Here is a 25206-nt window from a genome sequence, read left to right on the forward strand (position 1 = left end):
TTGGCCTTTATGTGATGGTCCCCTGTTGGGTTTGACCTCCATATTTCCAAACTTTCCTGAAGAGTGAGCCAATTGGGAAAGGGCACCTTACAGGGCACATTGTGTCCATAGTGCATTGAGATCTTTAGCCCCCTTTCTTGTCGTCACATTGCAGTCCCGCTCATTCTGCATCTCTTGGGCGAGGATACATTCCTGGGTGTGGTTTCCGCCATACACTATGCAGTGTCACTTTCTGTGCCGATGGTGTCCATGGACTTCTTTGCACTTCATATCCAGCACAGTAGCCAGTCCGTTGTGGTGGATCCACCATGTACCCTGTTGGTTGTAGCCCCCTGACAACACAGGGATCGCTCTGCTGATGCCTGCGCCGTTAACTCCACATGTACGCCAAGGAGTAGATGCCCATCACCCTGGGGTATCGGGACTCCCGGCAATGGCCATCCTGCCAGGTGGCCCTTGCTGAAGCTGGGTGGCACCCATGGGGAGGACCCTTGGTTGGAGTGGGTGGCATCAGGGCGGATGACATACAATGAAGCATGGTACATCATCTCTTGCTGGTGGCCAGCCACCAGCAGTCTCTAAGAATTCCAGGGCTCAATTCAACACACGGAAGTATGACCCAAAATCGTTCCCCTCCCTGGCCACACCATGGAATGAGTGCAAGGCTAAGGATGGGGGCGAATCTTATTCTCCCCGGTACCTAGTATGTAAGCAAGCTGATGGGGAATCCTTTGTGTCCATGAGGCCTCAGTTCTTTGTAAAGCATTTAGAGGACAAGTGTGGGGAGGTGGAAGGCTTGTCCAAAATGTGCTCTGGGTTAGTTTTGATAAAAACAGCATGCTCTGCCCAGTCACGAGCATTACTCACTTGTGAGAAGCTGAGGGATGTGTCTGTTACTATCATGCCACATAAGAGCTCAAATATGGTCGAGGGTATTATCTTCCACAGGGATCTTCTTTTACAGTCTGATGACAAGCTGCGCACCAACTTAAAGCGACGAGGTGTCCATTTTGTCCGGCGCGTCCACACATTTCAGTGTGGCACATGGCACGCACTCAGCCATCGACCTTTTGGCCTGCAGCCCTGGCCTTCTACTGTTTGTCCAATGGAGTGTGCATGATGACTTGTGTGGTAGTGACCACTTTCTGATCTTTCTGTCACTACCACAGTGTCACTCTTCTGAGCCCCTCCCCAGATCGGCTTTGAATAAGGCTGACTGGGACTCATTCGCCTCCATTGCAACTATTGAGCCTTTTTCCCCTGACGCCATTGATGTGGTGGTTCACACGATAATCACCGGCATCGTTTCTGCAGTGAAATATGCAATTCCCTGTTCTTCCGGGTCCCCTCAGAGGAGGACTGTACCTTGGTGGTCCCCAGAGATCGCTGAGGCGATTAGAGATTGCAGGCGGGCCCTCCACCATCATAAGTGGCACCCATCACTGGAACATCTCCTTACCTTTAAGCGGCGCTCTGCCCGAGCCCGACTCCTTATTCGCCAATGGAAGTAGGAGCACTGGGAAAGATATGTCTCCACCATTGGCATCCGTACCTCTCCATCGCAGGTTTGGACCAAGATTAGGCGACTCTATGGATATCATTTCTCTGTCAATGTACCTGGGCTTTCCCTGAATGGAGCAGTCTCTACTGAATCAGACACAATTGCAGAACTCGTAGCAGAGCATTATGCTCAGAGTTCCACTTCTATGAATTACCCATTGGCCTTCCGCTCCCTGAAAGAGCGGTCGGAACATTGGAGCCTTTCATTCAGTGAGTGAGAAATCCAAAGTGCCCTAGCCCCTAGCCACTTGCCCTGATATAGCTCCTGGGCTGGATCGCTTCCACTGTCATACGCTCAAACACCTCTTGGTGGACTGCCAGCGACACCCTGACCTTTTCAACCATATCTGGGTTGAGGGTGAGTTCCCATCACAATGGCAGGAAAGCATCATCATACCAGTGTTGAAACCTGGCAAGAACACACTGGAGGTGGACAGCTACTGCCTCATTAGCCTCACCAATGTTCTGTGCAAGTTGCTCAAATGCATAGTGAGCCGAAGGTTGAGTTGGATACTTGAGTCCCAGGGCCTTCTGGCTCCGTCTCAGGGTGGATTCCATAAGGGCTGCTCTGCCACTGATAATCTAGTCTGCCTGGAGTCTGCCATCTGTATGGCCTTTGCCCGCTGCCAGCATCTGGTTGCCATCTTTTTGACATGCAGAAGGCATACGATACGGCATGGCGACATCAAATCCTCACCACACTTCATGGGTGGGGTCTTACGGGTCCACGCTCAATTTATATTCAAAATTTTCTTTTGCTTCATTCCTTCCACGTGCAAGTTGGTCCCACCCATAGTTCCTCCATCCAGCAAGGCTCTGTCCTGAGAGTCTGCTTCTTTTTAGTTGCTATCAATGGGCTAGCTGCAGCTGTGGGAACATCCGTATCAGCTTCTTTGTATACTGATGACTTTTGCCTGTAGTACAGCTCCACTGGCATTGCAGTTGCTGAACGGCAGCTGTGGGGCACTATCCACAAGGCACAGGCTTGGGCCATAATGTACGGCTTCCAGTTTTCCACCACCAAGACTTAAATCATGCATTTCTGCCGGCATCGCACTGTTCACCCTGAGCCACGGCTTTATTTTGATGGGGAACCTCTTGCTGTGCTGGAGACGAATCAATTTTCAGGCTTGCTTTTTGATACCCGGTTGACTTGGCTCCCTCATATTCGGCAGCTTAAACGAACATGCTGGCACCATCTTAACGCTCTTCGTTGCTTGAGTCACACCAGCTGGGGTCCTGATCGGTCTACCCTTTTACAACTGTATCGTCTCAATCATGGGAGCCTGGCTTACAGTTCGGCATCATCTTCCACGTTGCAGTTGCTTGACCCCATGCTTCACTGCGGGATCTGACTTGCAACTGGAGCTTTCTGCACAAGCCCTTTACAGCATACTTGTGGAGGCTGGTGTCCTTCTGTTGCGGATCCGGTGCCAACAACTACTGGCCACTTATGCTGCACATGTTTGTAGCTTGCCCGGGCATCTAAACTACCGTCTCCTGTTGCCCAACTCAGTCGTCCATCTTCCCAAACTGCGGCCCCAGTCAGGGTGTTCGATTGCGGTTAGCATCCAGTCTCTTCTCTCTGGGCTTGAGCTTTTCCCTCTGCCACCTCTTTTCCTGGCCCATGTCTGTATTCCCCATGGTGTGTGCCCTTTCCATGCCTTCAGCTGGAGTTGGCGCAAGGTTCGAAAGACTCAGTCCCTCCTGAGGCCCTCCGCTGCTGATTTCTTTCCATCCTTGCTGCATTTTCTGGATCCGCCATAGTCTATACCAACAGTTCGATGGTTGCTGGTCGAGTTGGTTATACTTTCACTCTCGGGGATCCCTCTGAACAATACTCTCTGCTGGATGGCTGCCATGTTTTCACTGTGGAGCTGATAGCCATCTCTCGCGCCCTTGAGTATGTCCGCTCCTGCCCAGGTGAGTCCTTCGTCATCTGTAGTGACTCCCTGAGCAGTTTATGAGCTATCGGCCTGTGTTTTCCTCACTCTCGTCTGGTGATGACTGTCCAGGAGTCCCTCCATACTCTTTCCCGTTGCGGCGACTCCGTGGTTTTTGTGTGGACCCCAGGTCATGTTGGCATCCCGGGTAATGAATGAGTTGACAGGCTGGCCAAACAGGCTGTCGGTGCACCAGTCCTGGAGATTGGCTTTTCAGAGTGTGATCTCCAGTCAGTTTTGTGGCAGAAGGTCCTTGGTACCCTGCCTCTCGCAAGGACTCTGTTGTACTCTGCCAGCTACACATTGGCCACACCTGGCTGATGCATGGTTATTTATTGTGATGCAAGGACCCACCTCTCTGTCGCTGTGGTTCAGCATTGACAGTGTTCCACATTTTGTTGGACTGTCCACTTTTAACTGCACTCAGGCAGACGTTTGCAGTGCTTGATATGCTTCCTGGCACTTTTAATAGATGACACTGCAATTGTGGGCTTAGTTTTGAGTTTTATTCATGCAGGGGGCCTTTTTTTCTCAATCTGTGGGTTTGTTTCTTTTGTGTGTTAAGTCTGGCCTTTGGCCCACAGTTTTAGATTGGGGTTTTTTTTAGTGTGTCTCTTGGTGGTTGGCTTTTCCTTTTTTTGTTTCCATGGTTGGCCAACCACTGTAACGCTCTGTGTGTGTTTAATTCCTCTTTTTCTGGTGTTTGTCTATGTCTTCCTTATTCTGTGTCATTCCTTGTCATATCCGTTGCTTGTTTTTCTTCTTGTGAGTGTTTCATGGTCATGGAAAAAGGGACAGATGGCCTTTGTTGTCTGGTCCCTTCAACCCCCACAAACCAACCAACCATCAAGTACATGGTGAGAGGTCATGCCTGAAATTTGGTATTCTCAGGACAGTATTGACACTGTGGATCTCAGAATATTGAATTCCCTAATGATATCCAAAATGGAATGTCCCATGTTTCTAGCCCCCACATACCATTCTGTGTTCAAAGTCTGTTAATTCCTATTGGGCAGCCATAATCACATCAGAAACCTTTCCACATGAATCATTTGAGTACAAGTAACAGCTCTGCCTATGCACTGCCCTTTTATATCTCGTGTATGTGATACTACCGTCACCTGTATACGTTCATATTGCTGTCGCATGGCTTTTTTCACCTCAGTGTACAGCAATGACATTCACTTTGTTTTCAGTATTATGGCAGAAATGAGCAGAACTGTTACCATAGTTAACTGGCCATGTCCTTTGCCTTCCAATCACTGTTGTGTCCAACTACATACAACAATAATCAGTACTGAATTAAACATTTCCCATCTGTTCGTAATTTGACTCTTGCGCTGTGTTGAACTTATTGGCTGTTGGAGAGTAAAACACAATTGAATCCACCTGTATGAGATCTAAAATAGTAGCAGCAGAAATTGTAATAGTTCCATTTGAGAAAGTTAAGTTGATATTAATATCTCTGTAATTAATATAACTGTGACAAGTCTATTTTTTATTTAGTGAGAATTTTTCTTAAAATTCACCTCAATGAAAAAGAATTATGATATCTTAAGCAGTCCTGGGAATATTTGAGGTGGACAGTTTAGGTAAATCAGCTTGTACATCATCTGTCTATTCTCGATGATTTTTATGAGTAGCTGTGGATTTTGTGCAGTATAGACTGCTAAACTACATTTACACACATATTGATATACATTAAAAGTACTTTCATGTGTGTCCCCATGTTGACAAAATATGTCTCCTCCTCCTTGATGGCTTTCTCATGGAGGATTTTGGACTGTAAACTGTATGACATTTGTTTTAGTTACTATTTCTGATTTTTCACATACAGTATGTGATCAAAAGTATGCAGACACCCTCAAAAACGTACATTTTTCATATCAGGTGCATTGTGCTGCCACCTGCTGCCAAGTACTCCATATAAGTGACCTCAGTAGTCTTTAGACATTGTGAGAGAGCAGAATGGGGCACTCCACACAACTCAGGGCTTCGAACATGGGCAGGTGACTGGGTGTCGCTTGTGTCATATGTCTGTACATGAGATTTCCACACTGCTAAACATCCCTAGGTCTACTATTTCTGATTTGATAGTGAAGTGGAAACGTGAAGCGACATGAACAGCATAAAAGCGTACTGTCTCTTGACTGACAGTAATGCCAACAGTTGAAGAGGGTCGTAATGTGTAATAGGTATACATCTATCCAGACCATCACACAGGAATTCCAAATTGCATCAGGATCCACTGTAAGTACTACGACAGTTAGGCAGGAGGTGAGAAAACGAGGATTTCATGGTCAAGTGGCTGCTCATAAGCTGGTAAATACCAAACGATGCCTCGCTTGGTGTAAGGAATGTAAACATTGGACGATCGAACAGCGTACAAATGTTATGTGGAGTGACAAATCACAGTACACAATATGGCAATCCGATTGCAGGATGTGAGTATGGCGAATGCCCGGTGAACATCTGCCAGTGTGTGTAGTGCTCACAGTAAAATTTGGAGGTGGTGGTGTTATGATGTGGTTGTGTTTTTCATGGAGGGTGCTTGCACCCCTTGTTGTGTGTGGCAGTATCACAGCACAGACCTACATTGATGTTTTAAGCACCTCCTTGCTTCCCACTGTTGAAGAGCAATTCGGGGATGGGGTTTGCATCTTTAAACACGATCGAACACCTGTTTATAATGCACGGCCTGTGGCAGAGTGGTTGCATGACAATAACATCCCTGTAATGGACTGGCCTGTGCAGAGTCCTGACCTGAATCCTGTAGAACATCTTTGGGATGTTTTGGAATGCTGATTTCGTGTCAGGCCTCACCGACCGACATTGATACCTCTCCTCACTGCAGCACTCTTGGAAGAATGGGCTGCGATTCCCCAAGAAACCTTTACGTACCTGATTGAATGTATGCCTGCGAGAGTGGAAGCTGTCATCAAGGCTAAAGGTAGGCCAACAACATATTGAATTCCAGCATTACCAATGGAGGGCGCCACGAACTTGTAAGTCATTTTCACCCAGGTGTCTGGATACTACTGATCACATAGTGTACTTCATGCCATCAATCATTAAACTGTTACACACATGCATTTCTCTGGTATACATACTTCCTTGTACATCAGTGCATCTCTGTACTAGAGCCATTTTGCTACGTCATGCAAGTCACTGAAATTTAATTTTACTTCGATATCCCTAAGCAGAACAGAAGGTACAGTGCCTTATTTTGCTATTCTCTTATCTGAATATGAACAAGAAGTTAAGGTATCAGTACAAATAACGATTGGAAATACTGTCTTTTTAATCAAGACAAATAAATCAAACCAGGAATTCTGCATAATGTTTATCAGTAACACAAAATTTGAAATCTCTCTTCTCTCACGTCCATCTCAATAAAATAAAAGAAATTGTGCGGCCATACCTAGAGAGGACTGTGGTAGAGATTCCTTACAAAATGTGACTTGACCTCTAGCATATCCTCACAGTCTGGAGAAAATAGTGGAAATATGATTACTTTCCACATAGATATTTAAAAGTTGATTTAAGGATCCCACTAATCATATGAAGGAGAACAGGGAAGATTCTATAGAAGGCTATTCAGCTTCTGGTATTTTATAATGTTTTATGAAGAATATAGCATAATCATTTTTCATCTATCTTGCATGACATCACTGTTGAAATAAATACTGGAGTTCACTGTTTTCTGCAGTATCTTGCTAATGCTACCAGCAATAATAGTAAACTTGTTGTATGGAGGATCTTAGGTCTAGATTTGTAGAACGTAAAGGAATTACTGTATGTCCTAAATACAAAAAGCTTCTTTCAAAACATTTTCTAAATAGCAGCCAAACAAGTAGTAAAATGAAACCCCTGCAAATATCAGAATACAATAATATAAAATGTATTACCTTTGGAAAATTCTAACAGAACAATTCTTAGTTCCTAAATATTTGGTACAAATAACAGTGAATAATTTTAAGCTTGGTGCCATATCTACTTAGACTCATTAATGAAATATCAAGCTTTTTGAAGCATAGTATAATAGCCTGTCAAGCCAAAGCTGCATGCTCATTAAAATAAAATAATATGCATGAATATTTTAGAGATTTTCCTAGCCCAGTTGTAGTTGACAGTTGGTGTGTACCATTTCCACTGGAAAGAGTACTACCACAAAACAAAATATGCTATCTGCGGCTGTAAGAGCTGATATGTGTCAAGCCTTAACAAGAGATGTACTATGAACTAATAGTGAAAGAAATATTTGTCTCCCTTTATTGTAATTTGCAGAGGTAAAAGCAATTCTCTTTTGTGCAGGAGATAAGTGTGTGTCTATAAACAATTTATTCACATTGTATAATTATGAAATTCAGCTTTAATTACCATACCATATGACTAATGTGTTCACATAGCATCAAAATGTACTGCAAATGTGGGAAAATGTGCATTAAATTTATGAATTTAAGTGGAGCTGTTATTTTAGTTATTATGGAGTGACACAGACATTTTCAATTTTACAAACAATCTGAACAATGGCACACAGTTGAATGACTTTTTCAAGTTCAGAATTTCAACACTATCTTCCTTAATGCTTTTTATTTATATACCAACCATACAAGTAATTACTACTCACACTTTCCTCTGTTCCTGTTTCACTTAAAATAAAATTAAAACATTGATTTAAAATTTGTTTTTCCATGATCTATAGCATCATCTCAAGGCAATATTATAGTCATATAACTTCATTTTCTCCAGTTTACCTTCTTTTCAAGGTAAAGATGTAGTTAATTTACCAAATTGTAGAGAATAAATTGTTTGTGATGTATGAAGAGTGTGATAGGTATCGCAATGCCTAAGAGAATATTGAAGAAGAGACAGTGATCCATCAGAAATAAGGTAAAAATAAGTGCAAGATGAATCAACTGTGTGTTGGCTGCCTTTCTCAAAACAGAAAAGAAGGCAGTAAATTGGAGAGGCTAAGCACATCAGTAGCTGCAATGATGGAGTAGTACTAGTACTACTAACAGTTTCCTTTCTTTAATAATAGTAATAACTTATTATGTCAGTTTCATCATTTCATGTTCCTGTAATATAATAATCCATCCCTTCACTGGACCATCTGACTTTACTTAGTTTTGCACAACTTTGAAATACAGAAAGGTCTTGATCAAACAGTTCTTCATTAAGCATTATGCATTTCAAAATTTCATCAGCAGACTGATGATTAAAATCAAATTTAATACAAAGCTCATTAAAGTAAGTTGGCACTGGTTCTATTCAAATAAACAATGGCACTGTCAAATATGCCTACATAAGATGAGATCTGTATTGTATTTGGTCTATGTGCTTACTTTCATGAGCTTTGTATAAAGTCTGATTTTAATCTTCAGCCTGATGAAATTTTGAAGCACATAACACTCAATAAAGAATCAAGCTCTTTCTATATTTCGAAGTTTTGCCAAATCTGAATGGTTGCCTGCCTCTACCATAGATGTATTTCTCCATCAAATAAGGGCTTAATGATTTCTCACATCGTTTTCCACTTAATTTTACCCAGTAGATTTTTAACAATTTATCTCTGTCATATAAATTTCCAGTGCTGTCCATTTAATAAGCATCTAATGTCTGTATCATTCATCATCACTACTACACTCCAATCAATTGAAATTGCTTGTTTGTTGACAATTCGGATCTCGCAACCTAGTGCCCCTAATAAAAGGTGACCAAATGAGGTGAGGCTGAGGACAGGACCTGAGATCTGTGTCGAACCATCTGGATTTAGGTTTTCCAGTTTCCCTAAACTGGCTAACATGAATGTCAGAATGCTTCTTCTGTCTTGCTGTGCATAGGTAGAACACAGTTTGTTATATTTTTCACTGGTACAGACTGATGGCACGAAAAAGGTGGTTCTGGGGCTAAATGACAGTGAAGATCATGTAGTGAATGAATAACCAAAACAAGTCCAGAGCACAGCAAAGTCATCTTAAACATGTACAGGAATCCAGAGAGCTATCCAAATCACAAGCATAAATCAGGCAAGGTCGAAACTCTACTACTCTATGGTATGTAACTAAAGGCTTAAGTGATTGGTGAGAGACTGGGCAGCAATAATTGGACTGCAGTATTTAGTGGTAAACCCTCATCAGAGAGTGGTGCCATCTCATGTGTTGCCACTGCAGCTGCACTTCATGCAGGCACAAGCTGTGCTGTCACCTGGAGCCCGAATATATCTGATGGGTTCTCCCTGTAGACACTCGGGTGGCCTGGCCTGTGCTGACATCACCATGGAAGGAGGGGGGAAGAGAGAGATACGCAGGAATTCCCACCAAAGGTTCCTGCAGTAGGCCCCATTGTGACTGTCTGGGATGGAAGGTGGTGGCATTTGTGGGAGTCCAGGCTGACTGATGGAGTCCGTGGTGCAGCTTGGGCCAGCCTGCAGGGGAGTGGACACTGGATGTGGTGGAGATGGAACCAATGGTTCAGTCCCCATGGGCACTGTTGGCCAATAATGTTCAACCTCAGTTGATGGTAAGGAAGGTGGGCAATGGCGGTGGGGGTTGGAGTCGGGAGCAGTGTAGGGGTTTGACATTCATCAGCTTCCATTGCTGGTCATTGTCTACCTCCTTTTGACACCTGAGGGCAGAGGGTGTAGTGGTAAGAGGAAGGCTCATGGGCTGGCTTCTCTGTGGAGCGCTTGCAGATGACACACCAGGTGGCAGTGGAGGGGAAAGGGGTGGCAGTACATCATATGGCAGTCAGAGGTGATTCCAGTGCCAAACCAGCTGCTCCTGCCTGGCCTCAACCTCAAACATCTGCCTCCCCTTACTGCCAGTGATTGGGTCCACCCAGGATTCTTGTTGAAACTAAAAGCCCAGACGTGGGAGTCCATGTGGTAATATGACTGCACATGTGGGCAGTGGTCCCACTGAGCCAGATACTCGAACGGGGTGCAGGGCCTGCATCCGTGTGCAATTTCATCTGGGCTACATCCATTCACAGGGATGGACCAATAGGTGGTGAGGAAGTTGGTGAGTACATCCTTGGTGAGACTGTCATCAGTAGCTTTCACATCTGCATCTTGAATGTCCTGACCATCTGTTCAGCTTCCAAATTGGTGAGAGATGGAAATGGGCAGTAGTTGGGTTCTCAGTGCCATGAGACATAAGGAAAGTTAGAGTAGGCATTGACAACTGGCAACCATATTGCTCCCCAGAAGGCATTGGTGAAATTAACATGCACTCTTGCCAGTGGTGGTCAGGATATAGCCAAGGGTTGAAATGCTGTGCTATGGCCAACTAGTTGTCGGTGCGGGCATGGCAGGTTCAATTGTGGTATCAGCCCGAGGCCTATGCTCATGATGCCATTCTATTGCCGACGTTCTGCACATTCCCCATTGTGCAGTGTGGAGCAGCTTCATTACATGGGGGCAGAGCATGGAAGGTACTACCACTTGGCATTCAGCATAGTCCCTAGCCAACAAATTGGCCCCCTCAGTGCTGTTAAGCCTTTACTGTAAGGAAAGATGGGTGTGCCATTCCAGGCTGGTGTCCTTAGGCAAGTGCTTCAGCCAACCCCACCACACAGCACACAAAATCTTGCAGCGGAGCAGATCACAGGCTGTTTCTGTTGCTACTTCATACACTGTAATTGGAAATTCATTAAGAGTGTATTGCCGATTTGCATCTAACGCAGAAAACAGTGGCTTGTGCCTACCAAACTCGGCATCTTGGCTCCACAGTAATTGGGAAAGTGCATCAGTATGGAGTGCTGCATGGTGGGCCAATAATTGATCTCATAGTTACTTATGACCAATGATCACACTTGCAACCACTGCACTGCTTTATAGGGAAGTTTTGAATGGGAACTGAACTGATTCGTTTTGGCCTTCCACCTGAGGTTGGCATCCTGTCTCATGGGGGCATCATGCTGCTTGGGCGAGATGACCTTCATAGTCAACCCATCTCCCTGACTACCCGTCTTCAAGCTGTTGCTGTTTGCCTCTTTCTACCCCGTCTGACTTTTTCCCTTTGTGCCATTTATCTTCCTTCAGTTTATTGGGCAGCTATCTCCACCGTTTTTTCTACGCGGTAACTTTAATGTGCATCATCCCCTGTGGGGTTCTCCCAGGACCTGCCCTTGGCTGACATTCTTAACCAACTCAACCTCTTCTGCCTCAGCACTGGTGCACCCACTTTCCTTTGTGACTCCCTGCACACTTATTCCCATTTGGACCTATCCTTTTGCACTGCCCAGCTTGCCCATCATCTTGAGTGGTCCGTTCTTTCTGATGCCTACTAGAGCGACCATTTCCCGTGTGCTCTCCATCTGCTGACTCCTACCCCATCCACATGTATGCCCAAATGGCAGCTTACTAAGGCTGATACTCCTCCCTGGTGACCTTCACAGAACAAGATTTACTCAGTTGTGATGACCAGGTAGACTATCTCACAAACGTTATCCTTACTGCTGCAGAACATTCCATTCCTTGCGCTTCCTCTTTACCACATCATGTCCCAGTCCCTTGGTAGACTGAGGTGTGCTGCAATGCAATTTGTGCACGGAGACGTGCTCTCCGCATTTTTAACCACCACCCTACGCTGGAAAACGGCATTCATTATAAACAGATGCGTGCAAAGTGTCCTCGAGTTCTTTGGGATAGCAAAAGAGCCAGTTGGATATCGTTCACTAGTTCTTTTAACAGTTCCACAGCTTCCTCTGTTGTGTGGGCCAACCTCCGACGGCTCTCTGGAACCAATATCCATTTCTGTCCTGACAGTAGGTGCTGCTGTCATCGTGGATCCTGTTGCTACATCCAACACCTTGGGCTGCCATTTTGTGGAAGTTTTGAGCTCTTCCCACTATCACCCTGCCTTTATCAATAGGAAACGAGTGGAGGAGGCTCATGTGATACACTTCTCTTCTCCAAATCGTGAGTGCTACAATGCCATCTTCACTATGAGGGAGCTAGATCATGCTCTCAGTTCATCCCATTCCTCCAGCCCAGGGCCAGATGCTATCCACATTCAGATGTTGCAGCACCTCTCTCTTGCAGGAAAGCACTTTCTGCTTAACACATACAACTGCATCTGGGCTGAGGGCACATTTCCTGGACACTGGTGTGAAGCCATAATCATACCCATGCCTAAGCCCGGTAAGGACAAAAACCTTCCTTCTAACTACTGCCCCGTCTCTCTTACCACCTGTGTTTGCAAGGTGATGGAATGTATGATTAATGCCCAGCTGTGGTGGTTTGAATCTCGCCATTTACTCACAAATGCATAGTGTGGATTTCGAGAGCAGTGTTCTGCAGTTGGCCATCCCATTAGTTTGACCACCCATGTCACGAATGGTTTTCTGCGGAAATCCCAGACTGTGGCCATGTTTTTCAATTTGGAGAAGGCCTACGACACCTGCCGGAGAACTGGTATCCTCCGTACTCTTTACAGGTGGGGCTTCTGTGGGCGCCTGCCCTGTTTTCTTCGGGCATTTTTACAAGACCAAGTTTTCAAGGTGCGTGTGGGTTCTGCTTTGTCAGACACCTTTATTCAGGAAAATGGTGTGTCTTAGGGTTCCGTCCTGAGCATCATCCTCTTTGCTGTTGCTGGTGGTGGTGATTAGTGTTTAATGTCCCGTCGACAACAAGGTCATTAGAGACGGAGCACAAGCTCAGGTTAGGGAAGGATTGGGAAGGAAATCGGCCGTGCCCTTTCAAAGGAACCATCCCGGCATTTGCCTGAAACGATTTAGGGAAATCACGGAAAACCTAAATCAGGATGGCCGGAGACGGGATTGAACCATCGTCCTCCCGAATGCGAGTCCAGTGTGTTAACCACTGCGCCACCTCACTCGGTTTGCTATTGCTGTTAACCCTATCATGAGCTGTCTCCCGCCAGGCGTCTCCAGTTCCCTTTTTTTTATGATTTTGACATCTATTGCAGTTCTCCATGGACCTGCCTCACTGAGCAGCGTCTTCAGTGCTGTCTTGATCATCCTCACTCCTGGAGCATTGCCAATGGCTTTCACTTTTCCTATGACAACACCATCTGTATGAATTTCTGGCAGCACAAATGGTTTCTCACATCATCTCTACATCTTGGGCCTGTTGCCCTTCCATTCATTGACACTACGAAATTCCTGGGGCCCATGCTCGATTGGAAACTCTCTTGGTCCTTCCATGTCTCTTACCTGGCAGCCCACTGTACACAGCCCCTCAATGTCCTACATGTCCTCAATGGTACTTCTTGGGGTGCTGATCGAACCACCACCGTCCTCCATTTGTACCGGTCCATTGTCCATTCGAAACTTGACTATGGGTGCTCTGGTTATGCATCTGCATGCCCATTCCTTTCGCTCCGTCTCAACACTATCCATAATCGTGGTATCCATTTGGTGACGGGCGACTTTTACACCAGCTTGGTTGAGAGTCTGTATGCTGAAGCTGCTGAGCTACCACTGTCCTACCGCCGTGACTTTCTCCTCAGCAGGTATGCATGCCATTTGTCTGCCATGCGTGGCCCCCTTTCCTATGCCTCCTTCTTTGATGATTCCTTCAATCATCAGTATGGGGCTTGTCCCTCTTCTCTGTTACCTCCTGGAGTCTGCTTTCGCCACTTGCTACAGTGGCTTAACTTCACGCTGTCTGCAACTTTCCCCATGGGTGTGAACCCTTCACTACCTTGGCTTCGTGAATGGCCGATGTTAACCTTGGCCTTCATTCACTTCCTAAGGACACTACTCCAGCCTTTGGCACCCGTGTCTTTTGATATCAGCTTCCAGCGCACTCCTCAGTATTTACAACCGAGCTTTTCACCTTGTATCACGCTGCGGAGTACATCCGATGACACAGACTTTCCAATTGTGTCCTCTGCTCAGACTCACTCAGCACCCTCCAAACTCTCTGTGTGCTGTACTCTGCTCATCACTTAGTGCAGCGGGTACAGGAAAACTGTCACTTGCTCACTCTTGGTGGAGCCAATGTCATGTCGGTCTGCCAGGAAATGAGGCTGCTGCCAAGGCTGCAGTCCTCTTACCTCAGCCCGCGAGTACCTCTATTCCCTCCGATGATCTCTGCATTGCATTCTGTCAGGAGGTGGTGTCCCTTTGGCATCGCCAATGGTCATCCCTTCACGGGAATAAGCTTCAGCATATTATGCCTCTTCCACTGCCTTGGACGACCTCCTCTCAGCCCTCCCACCAAGAGGAGATTATTTTAACTTGGCTGCATATTGAGCACTGCCTCTTTAGCTATTGTCATTTGCTCAGTGGCACTGCCCCACCACTTTTTACGCATTGCACCCAAATTTTAACTGTCCGCCACTACCTGCTGGAATGCCCCTTTTTTTTTACTAATTTACATTCCAATTGCATGGGCTGTATACCATGTTTTGCTTTTTATCCGCCGAAGCAATATGGTGAAGGCCATTTGATTTTTAGTTTTGAATTTCCATTTTTGTATTGTGGTTTTTTTTCTAGTCCATTTTCCATATGCCTTGTTTAGATGTCTCCTGTTCTTTCCACTGGGACTGACATATAGTCGTTTCCCTTGTCTATCTGTTTACATTCTATAGTCTTGACTTGGGTGCGTATGACATCAGTTGTTTTTTGTGCCCTAAAACAAAACAAACTGATGGTGTAACTCCCACACTTTGCAACCTACCTGATACTACTTTCACTTGCTCATGCATGGCTAAAGGCAGTGAACAAGCTTTACAAAGCTTAGTTACTGCCAATTGCTTTAAGGATATGTGGGCCTGGAACTCTGTTGCACAACTGAATGGGTAGGTTCAAACAGCCACTAAAGTTGCACACACAGTGTATCAAGTTCTGTGAATGGGATTGCAGATGAAACTAGATAAAACTGGTACTAAATTGGAAAAATAAAGTGTAAAAGCATCTAGAAATATTTTAGTTGTCATCCAAGACTTGACTATAAGCAAGGTTAATTACCAAGCTACATTTTTATACTTAGCTTTGACAACAATCTGACCCCACACCAGGATCAACTGGCCATCGTGTGCCACTACTTTACAATGAGAGTACCACAACTTCAAGGAGCCGATGTGCTGATGTGTGTCCTCATTAATCAAAGACATAGCCACACCTGTGTCCTACTGGAAATCTGCTGTCACTCCTTTAATTTCCAGTTGCAACATGAGATGCTGCACCCCATCTGCTACTGCCCTGGGCACCAGCAAGATAATGTATAGCATGCTGACTGCAATGTTGTTGATCCACACTGGTTGAGGCAGGCACTCACCAGATGCCCTGGTTTGTGGCATCCATATGACATCACGGAAAGGGAGCTGATGCTGTAGGCTGCTATCTGGACATGATTTGATGGCACTAACTTGGTTTGGTCTTTTGACTTGCATGAGCCTCCACTCACTTTGACATGCACTGATGGTGAACAAAGTGCTTCCATTTGTGTGTGGGTCTATCAATGATGAGGGCAGGGGATCACTAACGCTAACTACCAAATCCCATGTCATCTTACTACCAGACAAATAAAAGCTCGGTAAATCAAATGACGATAGTTGGAAATCATCAGCTGAGTGCAGCGCAGAGTAAGGACTAACACTGCTTATGGTGTTGACACCAGAGGGATCACAAAACATAGCTTTCGCTGACACAGTTACTTTGTGAGCTTTGGCAGTTTTTAACACATCATTCAAATTGGGATCAGACACCTATAAAGCCTACTCACTAATTTCTCAACCAGAAGCAAGATGGGTAATAACATCATGGATTAAGGAATCAACATATGATGTGTCAAATTGTTTACAGGAAAAGTCACACTTGAATGTCAAGCCTTAGAAGTTAGCAGCTCATGCTGCACAGGATTGTTTATGTTGCTTAACACATTGATTAAATTTGAACCAGCTGCAATGACATGAGTTTGGTGACCGTAATAGTCACAAAGCTAACCACAAACATCAGAAAAAGTAAAAACTACTGGCATCAAAGAGAGGGCATAATTTTTGCACCACTGCATCAGTTTACTCCTAGAAGACAGTATCAGTGCACACTAATATTCAGGGTCAGTTATTTGACTTGCCTTGTAGTGGAGAACAAAACAACATAAATAGACCTTCCAACTCTCATCTGCCTCAATGAAACAAGTGAAAGATGGAGTGGAAGGCAAGCAAAATGCATCTGACGACTGTCGTTGGTGTTGCGGAAGCTGTAAAAGCTGTGTCTGCTGTTGCTGGTGGAATTCCCATTGTTTTCCTTGCTGTTGCTGCTGTTGCTGCTGTTGGTGGTGGTGGTGGTGGTGGTGGTGCTGCTGCTGCTGCTGCTGCTGCTGCTGCTGCTGCAACTGCTGCTATCGCAGCTTCAGATACTTGGGGTCCATGCCACGCTGGAATAGCTGCTCAGCAAGAAAGTCCTTGTAGACATTCTTCTATCCTACTCTGTGTAGGTAAAACACAGTTTAAGATAATCCACATTGGTGGTAACATAGAGACTGGCAGAATGTAACAGCTGGTTCCAGAGGTAAATGACAACAGACATCATGAAATGAACAGATAACCAAAACAAGTCCAGTGCATAGCAAAGTCATCATAAGCATACACATCAATCCAGAGAGCAATCCAAATCATCAAATCACTAAAGTAAATCAGGCAAGGTCATGACTCTACTATCAAATGGCATACGAGTAAAGGCTTCAGTGATTAGTGATAGACTGGGCAGCAAAGCTGGGATGCAGTATTTAGCAGTACTCATCAGAGGGTTGTGCCACCTCAAGTGCTCTCCAAGGTGGCTATGCCTCATGCGGGTGCAAGCCGTGGTTGTCGCTGGAGCGTGAGTATCTCTGAAATGTTCACCCTATGAATACCCAGGTAATGTGAATCACTGTCAAACACTAAAATTCCTTCAGAAGGTCATGATCAGTTTTCTTCCCCATCCTTCCAAAATCTATGCTTGTGCTCTGTCTCTGATGACCTCACCACCAATGAGACAGTAAACAATAATCTTTCTTTCTTCAATTGGAGCTTCCAGTGCCACATATGAGATGTCCACTATTGCTAGTGCACCACAATAAAATTCATTTGCAATTTTCAAGTAGGGAGGTATAATCCATAATTGAGTATTGCCAGCAGCATATTTAACTGTCACCACAAAAAGTGAAACTTCCTGGCGGATTAAAACTTTGTGCTGGACTTAGACTCAAATCTGGGACCTTTGCATTACTGTCTGAGCTATTCAAGCACAATCATGACCCACATTCATAGCCCTACTTCCACCAGTAACTCATCTCCTACCTCCCTAACTTCAAAGAACTTCTCCTGCATACCTTGTGGAACTAACACTCATTTCTTCCAGGAGAGCATGATATTTTCCAATTTTCCCCAAGATCGTCTTTAAAGTCTTTAGAAAATACAGGGAAAGATAGTGAGAGAGAATTATGAAATTTCACGTGCAATGGAATGCACCACGCTCACTAAATTCATAAAATTTTGTATCATATTGTGAATATCAAATACAAGAAATGAAAAATTTTAACAGGAAACAAGACAGTTATCCACTACTTGAGAGAAAAGGAGTACTGAAATTAATGAAAAAGTTGATGGTTTCAGACATATATGTTGTAACTGAGCAAGATGGCACAAAGATTAAGATATTGGCATTAAAGTGGGGTTCAAATCTCCACCCAGATTGAGGTTTATTGTTGCTTCCCTAACTCACTTCACGTGAATGCTCAGATGGTTACTTTGGAAAGGTCATGAGCAAAACTCTGTCCCATCCTTGTCCAATCAGAGTCTGTCAGCTATCTTGGATGATCTTATCATCACCAGGACATTAAATCCTCACTTTCCTTCCTTCTTTGTTTTATATTTCAAACAAAAAAACTGATGAGGCATTGAGTTGCAGACAGAGACAAATGAAAAACACTAGTAAAATATTTGTCATTATTCCATCCTGGAGTTTTCGTTGTTTGAAAAAATGGTTCTCGATTTTCTTTCAGAAATAATTTTATACATCAGAAAATCATTTTTTATGTGATATCAGTATAAGTTTTTCCAACAGTTTTAATTTAACCAATGAATTTTTATCAAGATATAAAAGTAATTACATACTGGTAAGACATTAAATTTTATTTCTTTGTACTAGTACTGGGAAATGGAAAATAAGTCAACTTGCAAAGAGTAGAGTTATCATACCTGTACCTGCAAACTTGTTAGAAATTTTTTAGTCTTCTCCAGTGCCTTTCATAAAAAGTGGAAAGTTTAAATTATTTTCTGTTCATTTGTGTCCCATCCACCAATATTTTAGAAAGGACAACAGTTTCCTCCTGGACTGTCATTGAATGTGTTTATTCATGATTCTTGGCAGCTACTGAATAAGGAAAAAAATTTGATCAACCTCTATCACTGGACTTCTATTTATTCACTTCACAACCAGTTTCTGAAAACTAGCCTCCATCATCAGGTGCCTAGCAAATAGGAAGGAATTTTGTAACTATTTACATTATCATTAAATATGACTAATATAAAATACAAATATGATGTATTAATTTGATCTAACGTAACACCAAATATTTTCTATGTTTCTTCTTGTTGAGTAGACACCTGATCATGGAAGGTAGCCATCCAAAAGTAGTTGTCAAGTAAATAAAACTACAGTGGCAGAGATTAATTTTTTTATTTCTATACAGTCAAATCAACATTAACACAACAGAAATTCCATACCTCCAAATATAGGAAGCAGCAGAATTTTAATTTAGATGAAGTACAGCCCAAATTTTCCTGCCAGTTTTTTGTTGGATGCTATAGGTCCATCTAATCAGTAGAGACATGGTAAGCATGTTACCTTCAGTGTTGATGTGGTGTACATGAGCTACACAATGTGCAGTCATTAATTCCAAAAGATTTCTCATGTGAAGCAGAAGTCCAGTTATTTTTCCCCACTTGAGAGATTTTAGTTTCTCAGTTGAAAATATGTTTCTCCATTTACGCACTGCATACGAGAGGAAATTATAATATTTGCATGTACTGAATGGAGAAATTTGTGTTTCAGCAAGCATATCACGCAGCCACGGTGATCCGTCAAATGCAGCGGATGGCTCTGAGTGGAAGTAGCTCTGGACGCAGCCCTGTGCCAGCTCGAACCTGCCTCAGTGAAAGCCTTAATGGCTCTCCTCGAAATGACTAGCATGTCCTGTCTTTGTTGTACAACATTGGAATATCTGTTTCAAGGCCTTGAACTGTTCTAGTTTACACTCCAAATGTATATTGGTGCTTTTCTTTCTGAATAGTCTCTTAAGTGGGCAATTCAAATTTCTGAATGTGTGCGACAAAGATCTGAAATTCTGATCTGTGGCAATTACATTAACAAATCTCATAACAAATCAGTATGATATTAGTATTTACTTGATTTTAGTGCACATCTGAAAAAAATTAAAATTTCTGTCCTGTTTTTATTTTTATATATATATATATTTTTTCCTTATCATGTCACTCATGTGGCTGCTGGCTCATATACCATGAAAGAAAAAGCACAAAATAATGCTTTACTTAAAAGCAAATTGCTAGCTTGCTGTGATGGAACTCTTTATGAAAGAAGTGTAAAATTAAATTACTCAAAGTTTCTTTTCAGTCGCAATGTACTGATGAAATAAATGTGCTCCTATGTGGTATATTTCTTGACAGTGGCTGATATGTATCATAGTGATGTAGATGTGGTAAATTTGGGTCACAAGAAGAGTTTCTTTTCAAAATAGTGCATAAGTTTAACATCACTTCTTCTGATAAATTTGAACATAAACTGTCGTCCTATCCAAATATCAAAAATGCATGAACAGAACTTTCAGCTGATCATTTTTCCTCTAGAAACAGTGAAATATTAAAGAAAATTGTGTATATTGGTATAAATTCTGAAAGAATTGGTCAAATATAAGGATGGAATGGTTTGTGCAACTGGGAAAGGCTGATAACATTGTGTTCTCCAAACTTTTTGCACTTACAATCACAGTCATTATGGCTTTTTAAGGTTGGCAGCACTGTTTGCTCTCCCAGTCAGTCAGGCAACCTATTTGTGGCGTATTGAAATGAAAAGGCAAACTTTATGACATGTTGGTATTAGAACTTATGTAGATTCTTTCTGACTTTAGGGTTGACACAGACAATATTAATTTGTCTGAATGTTGTGTGTTGTCTACTGAATAGCTGTAAAAGGAGTGGAGATGGTGGGTATGGCTTGAATAGTCAGTCCCTCACTGAAAGTATGATAAAGTAACTGCTACTTTCTCATGAACACAAAATTTAAGTATGGTAAGCCTGTTTACACTTGAAACAATCAGATTCACCAAAAACTGAGTTAGTAGAAGATTACTTAACTGTTGTGTCATACTCTTAATTGTAATGTCAGTGCTGCATAATACTGCTGAAGACTACCTCAACTGAATAAAACTTGAATATCTTTTTCTCATTACTGGTATAAACAATTCTCATTTACTTCAATGACAATAGTGACAAATCATTAACAAGCTAGCAACTTATTTACTTCTTAAATACAATGTAAAATGATTGATATACAATAAAACTTCCATTTATGTACACTGTTATGTTACAAGCAATTGTAATGGCCTGGAGCCACCCACACCTCCTTGCATGCCAGTTACAAAAATTAAAATATTTACATCTGTGCATAACATTTACATCGAATTTTGACATGTTCTACTTATTTTTGTGTATACATTAAACAGTGCCCTAACCTTCAAAGGACAGCCAACATTTCCAGCTGAACTCTCCAGCAGCTATTGGCATAGGTAGCAAAGAAGGGTATCGCTGCTTTCACTATTAAGAGAGAGGGAATGGATTATTCCAGGAACAAATGCTCCAGTGGATATACACAGTGTAAAGAAAACATACTATACAGTACACTGCTGCAGGCATATTACAACTAACCAAAAATTATTTTTTACTTCATTTAGGGAACTAACTGTATTGTCATTGGCCTAGTAGTAGCAGTAGCTCTAGTGGTATAAGTAGTTATTAGTGGTAATTAAGGATTGTATAACAGTTTCTGAATTTACTTGTCTTTTAATATGAAACAGGTTAATGGAAATCTTGACCATGTGAGCTTGACAGGTGGTGGCAGCTCTTTCTTTTGAAAATGCCTCATGTTATAATTGAGTTGGAGAATTATAGTAATTATAAAATAACATAAAAAGAGTAACGTGCTGGGAATAGTAGGAACAAATGTTTACTGTAACAAACTTCGTTATTTGTGAAATAGAGAAACTTTCAAAGGCAAGTTGTTCATAAAGTGAGAACATCTAGTATCATTATTAATTAAAATTTAAGGCGTTTGGTATAAGATATGTTTGCCTTGATTCACAGTCTGCTGTAAATTGCTCTCTCTCTCTCTCTCTCTCTCTCTCTCTCTCTCTCTCCTATTAATCATTCTCATAGCATGTGAGCACGTGTGGGGGATTATCTATCATATTTTCTTCCACTTTACGTTGTTGGCTGCTTGAATTCATTTGAGTTCGGTAACATTTTATTAGTTGCACAATCAATCTGACTGTCAAATCACTTATATTGTCCACTTTGAATGTTTCACAGTTTTGCTTTCTTTATTCTGTATTTCCAGAGTTCATGTGCTCTAACATAAAATAAGTGGTTTGAGGTGAGCAAGTTTGCAACGAGGTTTTATCTGGCTGTGCTCGACCATTAATGATATCTGTGTTAGTAAATCAATACAAAGAAGAAGACCTACACCTTTTACTACAAATTCACTGCTAATTGGGTGATGTTAGGAAGTCATCAGTTCAAGGCACACACATTTTCCATTTTTTGGGGTATCTTCATGTATGAAATAACATTTTTTTTAAACATTGCACAAACAGTTGTGCTTCTAAGCACTGTATGTTCCACATTTACAAAAAAAAGTTATCTTGCTTCAAACTTAAGAACAAGAGCCAAAAGTGTGTGTTAGACAGGTAATTATCCTCTCTCTGACTGTCAAGAGTGTGGGAAACCTCATGGTCTAAAGCATTGTTTCAATCTCAAATGTAGTTCTATTCTTGCATATAATATGCAACTCCATTCAGAGGTGTGTCTGAGTAACTCAAATTAATAGTGTGCAGCAGGTAATCTGTACCCACATATAGGTAACTATTAGCTGAAGCTTCAGAATAAAGTAATATACAACTACCATGTCTAAACAGAGTTAAAGACTTCACCTATTTTTGAAATGTGTGTTCACACACTCATTTTTATTTCCATTGCAGCTGAAAAGGTCGCAGTACAAGGATGTTGGTATTAGTAGAAGCAGATAAATCTAGAGCTGCTTCTTGAGAATTTCAAATTTGAAAAAAATCTAACTCTTCATATCTCTAGACCATGTACTTGTCTTTAGTGACATTACAACAAGGTTTAAGCATTTAAAAATGTAGTATATATCCATTTTATGATGTTATATTGTCTGCATATTTTATTACCCAATGTATATATTATTAATGGCCTTACCCTGTATGTAGAGGTTTTGATTATTACAGTTACAGAATAAGAGACGGAAAATGACTATGCAAAGCACTCAGACATTCAGTCCACTAATTCATTTACAAAGCTGCTGGCAGAGAAAGATATGTGCACTTTTAATGTTATCATTCATATTTATCCTTACTTTTGTTTACTTTTAAGGGCATAAAGTTACAATTTTTTCTTGGTTAGGCTATGTAATACTTACCATAACCATACAACAACATAAAAATACATGTTATCCACCAAGATTATGAATATGTTCCATTTTTGTCTGTGTGTACCTTATAATAAGAATATATAACTGATGAAACAAACCACAGAGAAAATACTGTGGGCTTTATTTTATATGCAGTTTGCAGCACTGAGTTTAGTTTGATCTGAAGATTTCTGTGACTCTACTGTGCAAATTGTAAATCGTGTCATGACACAAATCATACATCAGTGCTTTAGCATACTACAACATTCTTTTAGGTGGACTTGAATTGTACTGTTATCCTGATTTCAGTCAAAGAGGGAATAAACATATATTTTTATGCTAGTTAAAGAATGTGCTGAAGGCTATATCTTCAATAAAGATAATTTAACATAAAAGAATAAAGACAAAATGATGAAGGGTAAGAAAAAAAAAAAAAAAAAAAAAAAAAAAAAGTAGGAGCATGGAAAATGACAATCTGCATCAAAAAAGTGAAATTTGTGAGGAACAAAATATGTTTACTGATACAATTTGAGATTTAAATAAATAAATTTAATCGTCTCATCTGATTTCACTCTGTTTTTGATATCTTCAAATTCAGTATTAAAGTTCTCATTGTTTTAACTGAAACTAGTGTTAGACATTACTTCAATATGCCAGATTTATTAGAAATTAATTGTTATCCACATATCGAACATGATGCTTATGTCACAGGAATCTTGTATTGTAGCTACTCCCAACAATAATAAACTTTAAAAAGGAAACAAAAAAATATCAAACTGATTCTTTAAATCAAAGCATGGAATTCCAAGGGGGCTGTGCTATTCCTCTAGTTCATTACTGACTTGAGATGTATGTATATATTTAAAACAATAATGATCAGGACTAATGAGTATGTTTCATGTATTTTAACTGAAGTTGATGTACTATTACATTGTATGTAAACTACCCATGTGATAATTTGTGTGTATTAAATTGCTTATAAAGTTTCCATAAAACCAGCATTATCTTTAAACTATTTTGATACCTAATCAAATACAGTTTTACACACTTCAAGGAAGAATCACATAACAACTCAGAGATATTTCATTAATGAATGTATTTTGGATGCACAAAACATGGTGCAGTCATGTCAGAGGTGATATCCACATCCTTTTCTTTGACCAGACAACTGGCTCTTCCACCCACTAACATGAAAGTCTTCTGCTTAATTTAGATTCTAAATCACAATACAAATTGACTTTTTCACACATACAGATATGAAAGGATGGATGAGAATTCCTCTTGGATGCTTCTAAAGAAACATTGCAAAATATTAATGAAGCCCTTAAAGCATCTCAAGGAAAAAGTAATGCTGTACTATCTTGAGCACATGTGTAAATCAAAATACAACGTTAACAATGTAGGAAAAGATAGATTGATGCTTACCAGAAAGAAGACATGTTAAGTTGCAGACAGGCTCAATTAAAAGACACTTAGACAAATCTTTCAGCCACAGCCTTCATCAGCAAAAGAAAACACACACCATCCATACACACAGGCAAGTACACCTCATGCACATGACTGCCAACTCAGGCCAGAATGCAACTAACCCGTGGGATGGAAACAGCAATCTCGAGGGGGCAGGGAAAGGGGAGGAGAAGGGATGGTAGTGGGTGGGTGGGTGGGTGAGAGAGGAACGCCATCTGGTGGACTTAGCAAGGACTAGAATGCCAACAGGCACAGTGTCAGGAGGTTGTGGGGCAGGGAGATGGGAAAAAAGAATTGGAAAGGGAGAGGATTGGGGAAAGATGGGCAGGTGCATTGACAGAAGGCAGCAAACAAAGAGGTTGGAGACAAGAATGGGGAGTAGAGGATAGGACAGGGCTGGAACTGTTGGGTGAAAGGTGTGGGGACAGTACGTTACCATAGGTTGAGGCCGGGATACTTACGGGAGTAGAGAATGTGTTGTAGGGATAAGTTCTGCTGCAATCATTGCACAGCTTTGTATATTAGTATGACAACCAACCAGCTGTCCACCAGGATG

The 25206-nt window shown here is 41.9% G+C and overlaps 1 protein-coding gene across 1 annotated transcript in view; it reads left to right on the forward strand.

Annotated features, from left to right (window-relative positions):
- LOC124722708 (calcium/calmodulin-dependent protein kinase type 1-like) overlaps positions 1-24178 on the forward strand; it is a 649848-nt gene extending 625670 nt beyond the window's left edge. The window contains exon 9 of the mRNA XM_047247845.1: positions 19518-24178. Within this exon, the coding sequence (XP_047103801.1) occupies positions 19518-19652 (135 nt within the window). The 3' untranslated portion in view covers positions 19653-24178. The remainder of the gene's footprint in view (positions 1-19517) is intronic.
- Positions 24179-25206: the final 1028 nt, after the last annotated feature.

This window comes from Schistocerca piceifrons, chromosome X (assembly GCF_021461385.2).
Source record: "Schistocerca piceifrons isolate TAMUIC-IGC-003096 chromosome X, iqSchPice1.1, whole genome shotgun sequence".
Lineage (NCBI taxonomy): Eukaryota > Metazoa > Arthropoda > Insecta > Orthoptera > Acrididae > Schistocerca > Schistocerca piceifrons.